The 15541-nt window shown below is 41.9% G+C and overlaps 1 protein-coding gene across 2 annotated transcripts in view; it reads right to left on the minus strand.

The window, feature by feature from the left end:
- MOK (MOK protein kinase) overlaps nucleotides 1–15269 on the minus strand; it is a 60639-nt gene extending 45370 nt beyond the window's left edge. For both annotated transcript variants that reach the window (XM_032405961.1, XM_032405960.1), the window contains exon 1: nucleotides 15098–15269. In XM_032405961.1, the coding sequence (XP_032261852.1) occupies nucleotides 15098–15104 (7 nt within the window). In that variant the 5' untranslated portion in view covers nucleotides 15105–15269. The remainder of the gene's footprint in view (nucleotides 1–15097) is intronic.
- Between the last annotated feature and the right edge of the window lie 272 nt (nucleotides 15270–15541).

Genomic DNA, 15541 nt, shown 5'->3' on the forward strand with positions numbered 1-15541 from the left:
AGGAAGGAAGGAAGGAAGGAAGGAAGGAAGGAAGGAAGGAAGGAAGGAAGGAAGGAAAGTATACACATGGTATCCGGCAGAATGGCCCCCAACAGTGTCCATGTCCCTGCACTCTGTGAATGTTAGGCTACACCACAAGAGGGAATTAAGACTGCAGAAGGAATTGTTAAGGTTGCTAACGAGCTGACCTTAAAATAAGAAAATGAGCCTAAACTTACCGGGCAGGCCCAGCGTGGTGACAAGGTCCTTACTAGCAGCAGGAGACGGCAGAGTGGACAGAGTCAGACTAGAAGATGTGGAAGGGGCTATAGGTTTAGGAATGCATGTGGCTTCTAGAAGCTGGAAAAGGCCCGGAAACAGATTCTCCTCCAGAGCCTCCACAAGGCATGCGGCCCTGCCAGCAACTTGATTTTAGCCCAGTGAGACTCATTTCAGACTTCTGACCTCCAGAACTCTAAGATAATAAATTTGTGTTGTTTTAAGCCACTGATTTTGTGACAATTTATTATAGCAGCAATAAAAAAAAGCTAGAACAGACACATTTATGCTCATCTAGACACAGAAGGAACTAGAAGGAACATAAGAAAGTGCCAACAGTGGTCACCTCAGGGGAAGAAATCTAAATGGCTGGGGACAGGAGCAGAAAGGAGACCCACTTTTCACCATATAACCATTTATGATTTTTTTAGGTTATACTTGGTATTTGTATTGTTTTTCAAAAAAAAATAATTAATTGAAAACAATTTAAGGGATAATGAGATATTTTTCTCATGGTTCCTTCAAGGAAAATGGATTATGAAATTAAAAACTAAGCATTTTTGTTTAATATCATCTTAAAGCAAATGGCAATCTATGGAATAAAAATAATTTACAAGAAAATTTATAATAACAAAACATAAGATACCACTTCACACCCACTAGAATGGCTAGAGTCTAAAAGTAAGCTAATGGGGCGCCTGGATGGCTCAGTTGTTAAGCATCTGCCTTTGGCTCAGGTCATGACCCCAGAGTCCTGGGATCAAGCCCCGCATCGGGCTCCCTCCTCCTCGGGGAGCCTGCGTCTCCCTCTCCCACTCCCCCTGCTTGTGTTCCCTCTCTCGCTCTCTCTCTGTCAAATAAATAAATAAAATCTTAAAAAAAAAAAGTAAGCTAACAAGGGTTGGCATAGGATGTGGAGAAGGGAGAACCTGGGCCCACTGCTGGTGGGAATGGAAAATGGTGCAGCCGCCATGGAAAACAGTTTAGCAATTCTTCAAGATGTTAAACAGAGTTACTCTATGACCCAGCAATTCTACTTCCAGGTATATACTCAAAAGAAATGGACATTTATGTCCAAACAATAACCTGTACACAAATGCTCACAGAAGCATTATTCATAATAGCCAAAGATAGAAGCAAACCAAATGTCCATCAGCGAATGAACCGATAAACAAAATATGGTCTATCCACACAGTGAAGTATTATTCAGCCAGAGAAAGAATAGCATCCTGACACAAGAGACATCATGGAGGAACCCTGAAAACATTATAAGAGAAGCCAGACACAAAAAGTCATTTATATGAAATGGTCAGAATAGGCAACTCCATACACACAGGGAGTAGATTAGTGGTTGCCTGGGTTGGGAGGGTGGGGAGGAATGGGGAGGAATGGGGAATGACTGCTAATGGGTACCCATGCTTTCTGGGGATGATGAAAACGTTTTAATAGATTCTCATGATGGTTGTTGCACAACTCAGTAAAAAATACCTAAAATCACTGAATTGTACACTTCAAATGGGTGAACTTTATAGTATGTAAATCATATCTCAATAAAGATATTAAAACAGACAAATCTGTGGCATAAGAAGTCAGAACAGCAATTACCCTTAAGAGGTGGTGGTGTTGGAATGGACCCACGGGGACTCCCAGGATACTGGTAATGCTGTTTCTGATCTTGGAGCAGGTCACGTGGGCATGTTTACTTTATATATAAATGGACCCACAGTTCAAACCTGTGTTGTTCAAAGGTCAGCTTGGTCCTGGCATTATATTACACCAAGACAGAAACAAACAACCACCACAAAAATAAAGAAAGCTTCGGGCAATTGGGTATTATTATTTTAGTATTAAGACTATTCCATTAGTACATAAGGAAATCTGCATATGATAAGCCAGTCTGCAGCAAAGACCAGGACAGAAGCCAAGTCTCATGATTGGCCTGCATTACAAGAAAGAAAAGTAGGAGCGCCTGGGTGGCTCAGTCAGTTAAGCATTTGACTCTTGATCTCATCTCAGGTCTTGATCTCAGACTAGCACTTTTCAAATTGAGTTCCACAAAACACTAGTGCATCCCAAATTCTAATGGTTATTCCACAAAAGAAGGTTCCATGAGCAATTATACTTAGGAGATGTGGGGTTAAATAAGGAGAACTGTGTTTGACTACAGAATTCCTCAGTGCCTTTCCTTGACTATGTGATGAGTCTCCAGGGTAAGGAAGGGCAGTTGGGAGGGTTGTGGGTTGCATAACCAGGCCTGTCTCCAAAGAATACCAGTTAACATCTCCCAGGGCTGCTCAAGATCCCCAAACTGAAGATCTGTAAATGAAGTTTTTAAAATTCCTCTTGTGTAAGTCTTCCCTGAACAAAAAATTAACCTATCTAGCTCCCAGCAAGGCAGGATTTACAGTTCTTCCCACTTGCTTTCTAAGAGAAGTTGGCTGAAGAAAGACAGAGGACAGGGGTACCTGGCTGGCTTAGTTGGTAGAGCATGCTCACCAGTCAGAAGGGCTAAAATTAACAACACAAGAAACAAGAAGTGTTGGCGAGGATGCACAGAAAGGGCCAGAAGCCTCCTTAAATTACCTTGTAAAAGTTTTATAGTCCTTCAATAAGCTGTCTTTTAGGATATGCTTTCCCCAATTACATGCCAAGAAATGATGCATAAGGTGAATTCAGCCTTACCCACCACCAGGTCCCCGGAAACATAAAAAACAAACAAAACCAAGTTAGACGATCATAGCTACCACTGTTGTGCAGTTACCATACGTCAAGCACCATTTTTAAAAATAAACTTTTAACTTTAGAACAGTTTTAGATTTACAGAAAAATGAACAGATAATATAGAAATTCCCACATACCTCATATCCAGTTTCACCTGCTATTAACATCTTACATTTGTCATAATTAATGAACCCATATTGATACATTATTTTTTAAAAGATTTTATTATTTTTTTAAAGATTTATTTATTTATTTATTTGACAGAGACACAGAGAGAGAGAGAACACAAGCAGGGAGAGTGGGAGAGGGAGAAGCAGGCCTCCTGCAGAACAGGGGAGCCCGATACCAGGCTTGATCCCAGGACCCTGGGATCACGATCTGAGCTGAAGGCAGACGCTTAACGACTGAGCCTCCCAGGTGCCCCAAAGATTTTATTTTTTAAGCAATCTACACCCAATGTGGGACTCGAACTTACAACCACATGATCAAGAGTCACACGCTTGGGGCACCTGGGTGGCTCAGTCGTTAAGCGTCTACCTTTGGCTCAGGTCATGATCCCGGGGTCCTGGGATCGAGCCCCACATCGGGCTCCCTGCTCAGTGGGGAGCCTGCTTCTCCCTCCCCCACTCCTCCTGCTTGTGTTCCCTCTCTCACTGTCTCTCTCTCTCTGTCAAATAAATTAAAAAATCTTTAAAAAAAAAAAAAAGAGTCACACGCTTTACTGACTGAGCCAGCCAGGTGCCCTTGATTCATTATTAACTAAAGTTCATGCTTTATTCAGATTTCCCTAGTTTTTACCCAATATCCTCTTCTGTCCCAGGACCCCAAATAGGACACCACTTTACATCTAGGCATCATACATCCTTAGGCACCTCGTGGCTGTGACAGTTCCTCAGACTTTCCTTGTTTTGTGACATGGACAGTTTTGAAGAGTACCGGTCAGATATTTTCTAAGACTGGGATCTGTCTGCGCCTTCATCATTAGACTCAGGTTATGGGTCTGGGGAAGAAGACCACAGCACTATGGTGCCATACTGGCACATCGTATCTAGGGCCCACACTATCAGCATGGCTTGTCACCGTTGACGTTGACCTCAATCATCAGGCTGAGGTCTTGTTTGTCCGGTTTCTCCCCTGTAAAGTGACTCTTTTTCCCTACCCACTTCTATACTGTACTCTTTGGGAAAAGTCACTACGCATATTCTACACTTAGAGTGGGAAATAATGTTCCTCTCTGTGAGGGTAGAGCATCCATATAAATTATTTGGAATTCTTCTATATGGGAAGTTTGTTCTAATTAATCATTTATATTAGTATGAACCCATGGATATTTATTTTATACTTTGGGATTATCCAATACTATTTTATTTTGTTGCTTAAATTGTTGAGCTTTGGCCACTGTGAGCTCACTCGGTTGGTTCCTGTGTCCCTCTGACATGCCCCATCGATAAAGAGTTTGTTTGGTTTTGAGTATTTTCTTACTTCCTGGTACTACAAAATCCTGTGTATTTCCCGTCTCAGTCCTAGGGTCAGCCATTTCTCCAAGAAACCTTGATGCTTTTTACAGGAGAATGGTATTTATTAAACACCAAGCTCTGAGCACTAGGTGTCAGGCACCATTTTATACTTAATCATCTCAATAATCCCAAGCAATAGGGTACCCCATTAGCCATATCTTACAAATGAGGTTAAGTAGCCTGCTCAAGGTCACATCAATAAACAGTAGGGCAGGGCTTTGAAAGCAGGGAATCTGATTCCAGAAGCCATTTCCTGACCACACTGCCACTGCTGTCCCCCAAGAGGATGCAGATGAAGTCACATGGATGCACTTATAAGAGCACTGACCTTGGCAACAGATCCTTTTCAAAATAACTGGCTCAGCTAATAAGGTCCATGAGAAAGGCAGAATTTGGGAACCCCACTGCCAACGATACAGGGACACGTTCTTTGGTGTAAGGAACAGTGAAAACACAAACTCCAGTTGTTAGTGGCTTAACCGGCACAATCAACCACCAGAGTACTGCTTGGTCTCTCCTTATTTGGTAACTTTCAAACTTCTAATACAGTCAGTCCATCAGGCAATCTGGTCACTCAGTATTCCCTGATGTCGCCTACACTGAGCTGTAATTTCATGCCTTTTACAACATTAGAGAGTTGTTTAACCAAGTGGGAACAACCAGCTCTTAAAACTTGTTAAAGCACATCCACTAGAAGGCTAAAATTAAAACGCTGAAAATGCCAAGTGTCAGTGAAGATGTGGACTCAACAGATCTCTCGTACGTGGATAATGGGGATGTAAAATGGTATAGCCATTTTAGAAAACAGTTTGGAGGTTTCTTATAAAGGTAAGTATGCACTTACCATACAATCCAGCAATTCCACTCCTAGGAATCTACCCTAGAGAAATGAAAACAAAGATCCACACAAAGACTTGTACATAAGAGCGTGCCTAGCAGCTTTATTAATAAACAACAGCCAAAAAATGGAAACAACTCACATGTCCACTAACTGATGAATGGATAAACAAACTTATATTCATGCAGTGGAATACCACTCAGCAATAAAAATGACCAAACTACTGACATAGGCCACTGTATGCATGAAGCTCAAAAACATCATGCTAGATGAAAGAAGCCAGATTCAAAAGACCATGCACATTTACAGATACATTTATGACACTTCATTTATATGAAATTCTAGAAAAGGCAACATTTTAGCAATAGAAAGCATACCAATGATCCATGGAGCCAGGAGTAGGGGGAGGAGATTGACTGCAAAGGGGCACAAGGGAACTTCTGGCAGGTGATAGAAACATTCTACATCTTGACTGTGGAGCTGAGACACTACTGTCTACATTTGCCAAAAATCATCAAACTGTATACTTAAAATAGGTAAATTTTATTCTGCGCAAATTATACCTCAACAAAGTTGTTAAAATCAGGAGATTTCACATTTTAAAATTCAAGTCAGATCCTTACTCCACAATTCACTTAAATATTGGTTAATATTGGTCAAAGGTTGAACGTAAAAGTAAACTAAAAGAAAATGTACTTGTGTATTTACCGGCCCATAGAACAGGGATGGCCTTTACACACAGAAGTTCAATGCAGTCACAAAGAAGGAAGATCTAGAGGTGAGCCTAGCCACACGTTTTAACATGTTTACATAGAAAGCTTAACAAAATGTAAAGGCAAACTACGATCTGAGAAAATATTTACAACAAATACGAGGATAGCTAACACATTTAATTATGAAGACCACTTACAAATAAATAAGTAAAATACTAGTGTCTCTCAAAGAAAATGGACAAAAGGGCATATGATGATTCACTTAAGAGATAAAAATAGCCAGTAGGGAAAACTACTGGCACTTAAAGAAATACAAGAGCTGTCTTTTTTTGTTTAATCCATCTATCGAATTGGCAAAGGTCTGCAACAAGTGTATTCCACCAAGGAACAAGCTTGTGGTGTGGCACTGGCCATGTGACATGGCACAACTAATGGGGAAATGGAATGTGCACAAGCAAGACCACTGAGAACGTCCACTACCTTCCCTGGTGATGACAGGCTTCCTGGGGCAAGAGGATATGGTAGACTCTCACTTTCTGATTAATCATTCTGTATTGTGTGAATATTCTCCAGTAAACATGAATTACTTGTTTAAGTAGGAAAAAGGTATTAGAAAGAAAAGAGCCCATATCCTTTAGCTCAGCAATTACACTTCCAGGTTTCTATCCCAATGATACCAACAGAGACACAAACAAAATTTATAGACAGTGATGTTCATCACGGTACCGTAACAGCAAGAATGCTAAAAACTTAAATATCTAATATCAAGGAATGATCTAATGATAATTTCAGCCACAAGCTGAAATATTATGTAGCCATTAAAAATTATTCTTTCAAATAATATTTAATGATACAGGAAAACATTCAGCCATAATTTAATGTTAAGTGAAAAAAGGGTGGTAACAATCACACAAATACACATACATGTAAGAAAGAGAATGGGTATAAATATGTAAAATATTTTTTTATTTTTTTAAAGATTTATTTACTTATTTTAGAGAGAGACAGTGAGAGAGAGCACAAGCAGGAGGTGCAGAGGGAGAGGGAGAGAGAAATAAGCAGACTCCATGTTGAGTGCAGAGCCTGACATGGGGCTCAATCCTAGGACCCTGAAATCATGACCTGAGCCAAAACCAAGAGTCAGACAGTTAAATGACTGTGCTACCCAGGTCCCCCATAAAATTCTTTTAAAATATTTATTTATTTGAGAGAGAGAGAGATAAAGAGCACACAGGGTGGGGGAGAGGCAGAGGGAGAGAGAGAATCTCAAGCAGGTTCCCCACTACAGAGCCTGATGCAAGGCTCAATCTCACGACCCTGAGATCATGACCAGAGCAGAAATCAAGAGTCGGACATTTAATGGACTGAGCCACCCAGGAGCTCCAAAATACATAAAATATCTTAAAGTACCTATGTCTGGGTGGGATCAGCAATGACTTTAATTCTCTTCATTATTCTTTTCTATATTTTTCAGTGTTCACAATGAATATACATTACTTTAAATGTGTGTGTGTATGGGCATTTTCAAGAGCTTTAAGAAATCAGTGAACTCGTTGGCTAACCACCAACAGAAACATGAGCTCAAAATGAACTGTCTTGATATTATAATAGCAGTTTAAAGGGAGACAGACATGGAAGTTCATGGGAGGGATGAAAGGCAGTTACTGAAAGTTGGGTTGTGGACTGAGGAATTCAATTTGAGAAGAGAAGAGAAATTTTACACAACAAATCCCAACCTGTGTTTCATCACAGACAAGCAGACTTACTTAAAAAACAACCAACACCACGGAGCACCTGGGTGGCTCAGTCGTTGAGCATCTGCCTTCAGCTCGGGTCATGATCCCAGCGTCCTGGGATTGAGCCTCGCATCAGGCTCTCTGCTCCATGTGAAGCCTGCTTCTCCCTCTCCCACTCCCCCTGCTTGTGTTCCTGCTCTTGCTATCTCTCCCTCTCTGTCAAATAAATAAATAAAATCTTTAAAAAAAAAAAAAAAACAACCAACACCAAACCAGTAAACTGTACACTTTAAAGTGGTTTAGGTACAAACTCCCAGTGCGTGCCAACATCCCTGGCTGGCTCCAGACCATCACAAAAAGCAAGTGATAAACACAACCCGTGGTTCTGGAAATGGCTGTGGTGGATAAAGGATCGCTTATTTCCCCCCATGATTCTTTCAATAGACAGAAGGGCTGGGTATAAAACAAGAATGAAAGTCAGGGGAGAGAAAAAGAGAAACACCCTTATGAAAAAACACCTAGGAAAAGTATCTTCCTATTCTCTCCAACAGGATATGACATATTTTCACAGGCCTTTAAAGTTAGATGAGGAATATTAAGAAGTACACAAAGCACAACACAAAGCTATGAAGGGTATGGAGCTGTGCTGGTGAAAAACAAAAAAAATCCTGCCCCACAGTCACCCAAAAAATCCAAAAAAAACCGCACCCAGATTCAAGGACAAACAGGAGTTAAATACTATAGCTGCAGGCAAGGGTAGAAAGAGGAAGGTAAATAAGACTCTGTGCATTAATTAAGATTCTATTCATTTTTATTAAACCAAGTCTTATTTAAGTGGAATTTAAGCCTTATTTAATGCATGAAAATGGAGGTCAAATTCACTTTTTGTGAAAAGGTACACTTGTAATGCCCAAATCCAAACATTTGTATTTAAGCATTGCTTCTAAAGATCTTAATCAGAAGCATCAGCCCTTGACTCAGGTCATGGATTGAGCCCCAGCTCAGCAGGGAGCCTGCTTCTCCTTCTGCCCCTCCCCCTGCTTGTGCTTTCTCTCTCTTTCTCTCCCTCCCCCCTTCTCTCTCTCAAATAAATAAATAAAATACTAAAAAAAATCTTAAGGCAGGTGGTAGGCATCAGCTTTGGGGCTTCACCAGTGGAGGGATGAAAAGAATTGGGGAAGATTAATTACGGAGTACCCTCTCAACTAGAGTTGAGAGGATTCAGGTTCTAATTTCCACTCTTTTTGAGAGATTAAGTAATTCAAACCAAATTACTAAAACAAGGTCGGGGGGCACCTGGGTGGCTCAGTTGGTTAAGCATCTGCCTTCGGTTCAGGTCATGATCCCAGGGTCCTCGGATTGAGCCCCGCATTGGGCTCCATGCTCAGCGGGGAGCCTGTTTCTCCCTCTCCCTCCCGCTCCCCTGCTTGTGCTCTCTCTGTCAAATAAATAAATTCTTTAAAAAAATAAATAAATAAAATAAAATAAATAAAACAAGGTCTGGAACCTTCAATGAAGATGGCTGTACCCAATGAAGATGGCTGTACCCAATTAATTACTTGGTGTGGTGAGGAAAATTGTGACCTGAATTACCAAACATCATGAAAACACAAAAGGACATAAAAGTATTCATAACTAATAAAAATTTTTCATTTAAATTGCACCCTTTGGGGTGCCTGGGTGGCTCAGTCGTTAAGCGTCTGACTTCAGCTCAGGTCATGATCCCAGGGTCCTGGGATCGAGCCTCGCATCGGGATCCCTGCTCCACGGGAAGCCTGCTTCTCCCTCTCCCACTCCCCCTGCTTGTGTTCCCTCTCTCGCTATGTCTCTCTCTGTCAAATAAATAAATAAAATATTTAAAAATAAATAAATCGCACCCTTTAATGAAGTAAATCCACTGCTAGGAATGTAAGCCACTGATAAACGTGAAGAATTAAAAAAAAAAAAAACTACGTTCAAACATCTTCATTGAAGAATCATCCTAGCAAGTTACAGTGCAACATATTTAATACAATCCCATATAGTTTGGGGTATCTGTTTAAGGGACAAATACATATTCATGCATACACACACACACACATCTACGTATATATGTGTACACACACAGAATGTGCACAGAAAATTTATGGCAGTACATCTAAGAAAATATATCTTTTTTTAAGATTTTATTTATTTGAGAGAGAGAGAGCACAAGTGGGGAGTAGGGGGAGAAGCAGAGCGAGAGGGAGAGAGAGAATCTCGAGCAGACTCCCCACTGAGTGCAGCGCCTGATTTGGGCCTCAATCCCACAACCCTGAGATCATGACCCCAGCCGAAACCAAGAGTCAGACGCTTAACTGACTGAGCCACCTAGGTGCCCACATCAAGAAAATGTTAACCGGGATTGACTCTGTCAAGTAGGGGAGGGTCCTGAGACTAACTTAAAACCTTTCACTGTTTCAATTTATCACAAAGCCAGTATTACTTTTACTTAATTTTGTTTTAAAGAGAAAAAGTTGCTAGTTGATACATCTATTTATAAAAACAGAAGGTGAGATGCATACTAGGAAGAGAGAATCAAACAAGATTATTTGAGGTGCACTGCAACTTTGATTCTATAAAAATACATTTATGAGAGACAAAACCTTAAACCTCTGCAACGACAACAGATAATCTAAAAAATTCTCTGTGATATAATAGGAAACTGTGATGCCTTCAGAACGTGTAGGATTTTTTCTTTTTATAGGTATGTTTTGAGTAATCCATTAAAAAGTTCAGACAGTAGGGGCGCCTGGGTGGCTCAGTCGTTAAGCGTCTGCCTTCGGCTCAGGTCATGATCCCAGGGTCCTGGGATCGAGCCCCGCATCGGGCTCCCTGTTTGGCGGGAAGCCTGCTTCTCCCTCTGCCACTCCCCCTGCTTGTGTTCCCTCTCTCGCTGTGTCTCTCTCTTCAAATAAATAAATAAAATCTTTAAAAAAAAAAAAAAGTTCAGACAGTAAAAAAGTTGGCACTCCCATTCGGTTAGATAAGGGTAGATTTTTTCAAAACAAGGATCTGACTGTCATTCTTTCCCCTTTTACAACCCTGCCTTCCATCTACTGGGATAGCAAATAATAATTCATTTATAATTTGCCACTTAACCAGACGCTAGGCTATGAGCTTCACATAGTTGATCTCATTTAATCTTTGAAACAATCCTATAAAATAGGTATTATTATGCCTGTTCCTTTTTTGGGGGGGGGGAAGGGGCAGAGGGAGAGAGAGAGAATCTTAAGCAGGCTCCACTACACACAGTGCGGAGTCTGATATGGGGCTCGATCTCACAACCCTGAGATCATGACCTGAGCCAAAATCAAGAGTTGGATGCTTAAACGACTGAGCCACCCAGGTGACCTATTATGCCTGTTTAAAACTGAGTGTGGGAGGGGCGCCTGGGTGGCTCAGTCGTTGAGCGTCTGCCTTCGGCTCGGGTCATGATCCCAGGGTCCTGGGATCGAGCCCCACATCGGGCTCCCTGCTCCGCGGGAAGCCTGCTTCTCCCTCTCCCACTCCCCCTGCTTGTGTTCCTGCTCTCGCTCTCTCTCTCTCTGTCAAATAAATAAATAACATCTTTAAAAAATAAAAAATAAATAAATAAATAAAACTGAGTGTGGGAGCGCCTGGGTGGTTCAGTCGTTAAGCGTCTGCCTTTAGCTCAGGTCATGGTCCCAGGGTCCTGGGATCGAGTCCCACGTCGGGCTCCCTGCTCCATGGGAAGCCTGCTTCTCCCTCTCCCACTCCCCCTGCTTGTGTTCCCTCTCTCGCTGTGTCTCTCTCTGTCAAATAAATAAAAATAACATCTTTAAAAAGAAAAAAGAGTGTGGAAGATTTTATTTTTGAAAGAGGGCAGCCTCTAGATATCCCATACCACATACTCATCTTAGTATGTGTCTTTGCCACTCCTCCATCAAGAGGTGGGATCTATGTTCTCTATCCTCAAATCTGGGGGATGTGGAGGAGACACTGTGACATTTCTGACGCTAGATCAGAGAAGGGTGGCCTCGCACCCTTGGGATGCTGATCCTCAGAACCCGACTGCCACCCTGTGAGGAAGGCCAAGCCATGTGGAAACAGTAGTGTTCTGGCTGACGGCCCAGGCTACAGTCCCAGTGGACAGCCGGCATAAATTGCCAGATATGTGAGCGAGAAACTTTTGCGAGGACTCCAGCCCAGCCAGAATCTGACTGTGAGTGCATGACAGACTCTGAGTGAGGCCTGCCTAGTTGAGTCCAGGCCACCCACAGAACCATGAGAGAGATTAAGATGTTGTTAGTTTAAGCCACTAAGATGGGGTAATTTGTTGGGAAGCAATAAATAACCAGAATAATGAAGAAAACCAGTTTAAGAAAGGTCAGCAACCTGCAGGAGACTGCCGTGTCTGCCTGGCTCTGCAGCCCATGCTCTTAACAACTTCACGGTGCTTCTCCCTCCTCCCTACAACTGCCTATGATGCAAAACAAAAAGGAGAAGTTGATCCAATGATCAATACATCCCTAAACACCTGGGCAAAGTCTAGAAAACAAAGTAGAAAATACACCTAGAAAACCGTAAGATAGAGACCAACATGATAACCTAGAATTCCTGGCCCCACTCTTTGACCCCATGCTAGGAGTCCATTTTCCCCATTACTCACTTTTTCTGTTCATTCTACTTCCACAACTCTGTCTCTTTGACTTCCTGTTCTGGAATATTTTCTCCACTGTTAAATATTTGCTAAACATTTAACTGATCAGGAATTATACCTGGGTGATGATAGGTTCCCCAATTCTCAGATTGGATTTTAAGGTAGAAGGCATAATAAAGATGTAACACTAAACCAACTAATTGAAAACTACCAAAAGGGCCATCTAAAATAACATATCAAATAATACCTACTATATATAAAAAGAAAACAGTACCCAAAGATTTAAAGGATACAAATAAAATGTATCTATATAAAATATTTATATAAAATATTTGTTTATAATATGTATTATATTTTGTTACAGTATACAACATAAAATGCTAACATTAGTGTTTAAAAGGGAGGATAGGGGCACCTGGCTGGCTCAGTCGATAGAGCATGTGACTCTTGATCTTGGGGTTGTGAGTTCGAGCCCCTCATTGGGTGTGATTACTTAAAAACAAAATATTTTAAAAATAAACAAATAGGGACACCTGGGAGGCTTAGTCAGTTAAACGTCTGCCTTTGGCTCAAGTCATGATCCCAGGGTCCTGGGATCGAGCCCCACATCGGGCTCCTTGCTTGGCGGGAAGCCTGCTTCTCCCTCCCTCACTCCCCCTGCTTGTGTTCCCTCTCTTGCTGTGTCTCTCTCTGTCAAATAAATAAATGAAATATTTTTAAAAAAATAAAAAGGGGGAATACACATTTATATATGCTTATATATAAATATATAGATACACATTTATATATAGACATATATAGACATAAAAGAAACTAAGAGTGGTTGCCTCTAGAGCAGGAAGGGTCTAAGAGGCAAAGGTGAATAAATGGAATGATCAAATGATCAAACCTAACTTCAACAAAACTGAGACATGCTGACATCAGGCTGACATCAGGCTGACATCAGACTCTAGATGGGACACACTGACAGGCATACAACATCACCTCTGACATATTCTTGACCAAAACATTTACTCTAAAGCTAATCATAAGGAAACAATCAGACAAATCCAAATTGAAGGATATTTTGCAAAATACATGGCCTGAATTCTTTAAAAAAGTCAAGAAAGACACATAAGGCAGGACACTGTGCCAGATTAAAGGAGAACAAAGAGATATGACAAGAAAATGCAATTTGTGATTTTTGATTGGATCCTGGAAAAAATAAAAACACCTATAATGGATGTTATTGGGATAACTGGGAAAATCTGAAACATAGGCTGCATTTTGGATAACAGTACTATCCCAAGACATTATTTGTACTGTGATTATGTAGGAGAATGTCCTTGTTCTTAGCAGATACTTGCTGAAAGTGGTGAAAGGTACTGATGTCCACTACTAACTCTCAAAAGATTTGGCAAAAATAAATACTGTACATAATTTAGAGAGGGCAAGTGAGCAAGCACACAAACAAAAGGCAAAATGGTGCACATATGTGAAAGGTTTATAAATATTCAATGAATTCTTCTTGCAATTTTCATGTAGATTCAAAAATTTTCAAAATAGGTGCGTTTGAGTGGCTCAGTCGTTAAGTGTTAAGCATCTGCCTTCGGCTCAGGTCATGATCCCAGGGTCCTGGGATCGAGTCCCACATCGGGCTCTCTGCTCCATGGGAAGCCTGCTTCTCCCTCTTCCACTCCCCCTGCGTGTGTTCCTGCTCTCGCTGTCTCTCTCTCTGTCAAATAAATAAAATCTTAAAAAAATTTTTTTTTCAAAATAAAGAGCTGGGAAGGAAAAAAGGAACACAGTAAAAAAATATGTGTCTGTAAGTCCACACTATAAATAAAAGTGTAAAGCCTTTTGTAGGCCTTGTATTCTAACTACAGTTTTGGGTGCATTAATGAAAAAGATGAACATGTAAACAATATCTACCAAAAGAAAATAAGAATGTCTCGTAAAGGGCGAATGAGATGAATTAATTATTTTAAATATCTTTGTTCCACAATTTATGCCATAATCAATCACCAGCTGACACTTAGGGTACAAAGCAAATTTTACATTGTAACCATATCTAATATAATTCAATCTTTTTACAGGAAAAAAAAAAAAAAGCCCATTCTAGTTGGTTGCATTTGAATTGCCCATAATCCACAAATCCAAGCAGAGGTAAATTTTTTACCCGTCACATTTTCTAGGACGACAACCTCCTTTCCCAACTTCCCAATTAACACTCACTTCACCAAATAGTTGTTTCAAAATCCCTATGAAAATAGTTCCCACAAAAACACAGCTGCTTGATCCAAAAAATACAATAGCCCAGCTTTCCTCTCAATTGTTCCCTAAACCGATGTCACGAAAAGGCAGGAAGCCACACAGTAGCCGCTCGCTACCTTACGCCGAATGTTCCAGAATCTCAGTTTCAATCCAGCATTTTAAAACAACAAAACCCTCAAAACTTGTAACATAACCTTGCACTAAAATATGCCGGGGGGGAGGGGTGAGGAGAGGGACTCCGGAGGACGCTGTGAGACCCAGCGCCCCCAGAACCGCCCCGAACGCCGGGGGCGCCGGCTCCTGACCGCCCAGGGAGGCTCAGGGTCCCCACACGCGGCGCCCCCCCGCCCCCGACCGGCCGAGGGGCCGCATAGGCGCGACGGGGCCCGGCCCCTCCAGTCTCTCCCGGCCCCGCTCACTCTTCATCCTGGATACGGAAGCCGACGACAAGCCCTTGCCGACACTGGACGGAGAAGAAAGGGGCAGAAAGGACGGCCCCCTGGCTTCCACTTCTCTGAGGCAGGGTCCCGAACTAGGACCTCCGCGCTGGCCCCCCGACAGAAAGCGTTAGGACCCGGCCGCCATGTTGTATCTCTGTCACCTTAGCAACCGTCAGGTCCTGGACGCCTCCAGGCTGCCGCCCGCGCGTGCGCAAAACGCCATGTCCGCATCCGTCGGCCCTACGTGTACGCGTGCGCAGTGCGGCCCGCCTCCTTAGTTTGGTTGCTAAGCAACCTCCCCAGCAGCTTTTCGTGAGCATTTCCCGGCCTTTGAAAAGTGTGGGCAACCTTCCGGGATTGCTATCCCCATCCTGCCTGAGAATTTATCCAGAAGGACAGTCGAGCTTTAACTGGGCTGGGGAC

This window comes from Phoca vitulina, unplaced genomic scaffold (genome assembly GCF_004348235.1).
Source record: "Phoca vitulina isolate PV1807 unplaced genomic scaffold, GSC_HSeal_1.0 scaffold7, whole genome shotgun sequence".
In the NCBI taxonomy this organism is placed as follows: Eukaryota; Metazoa; Chordata; class Mammalia; order Carnivora; family Phocidae; genus Phoca; species Phoca vitulina.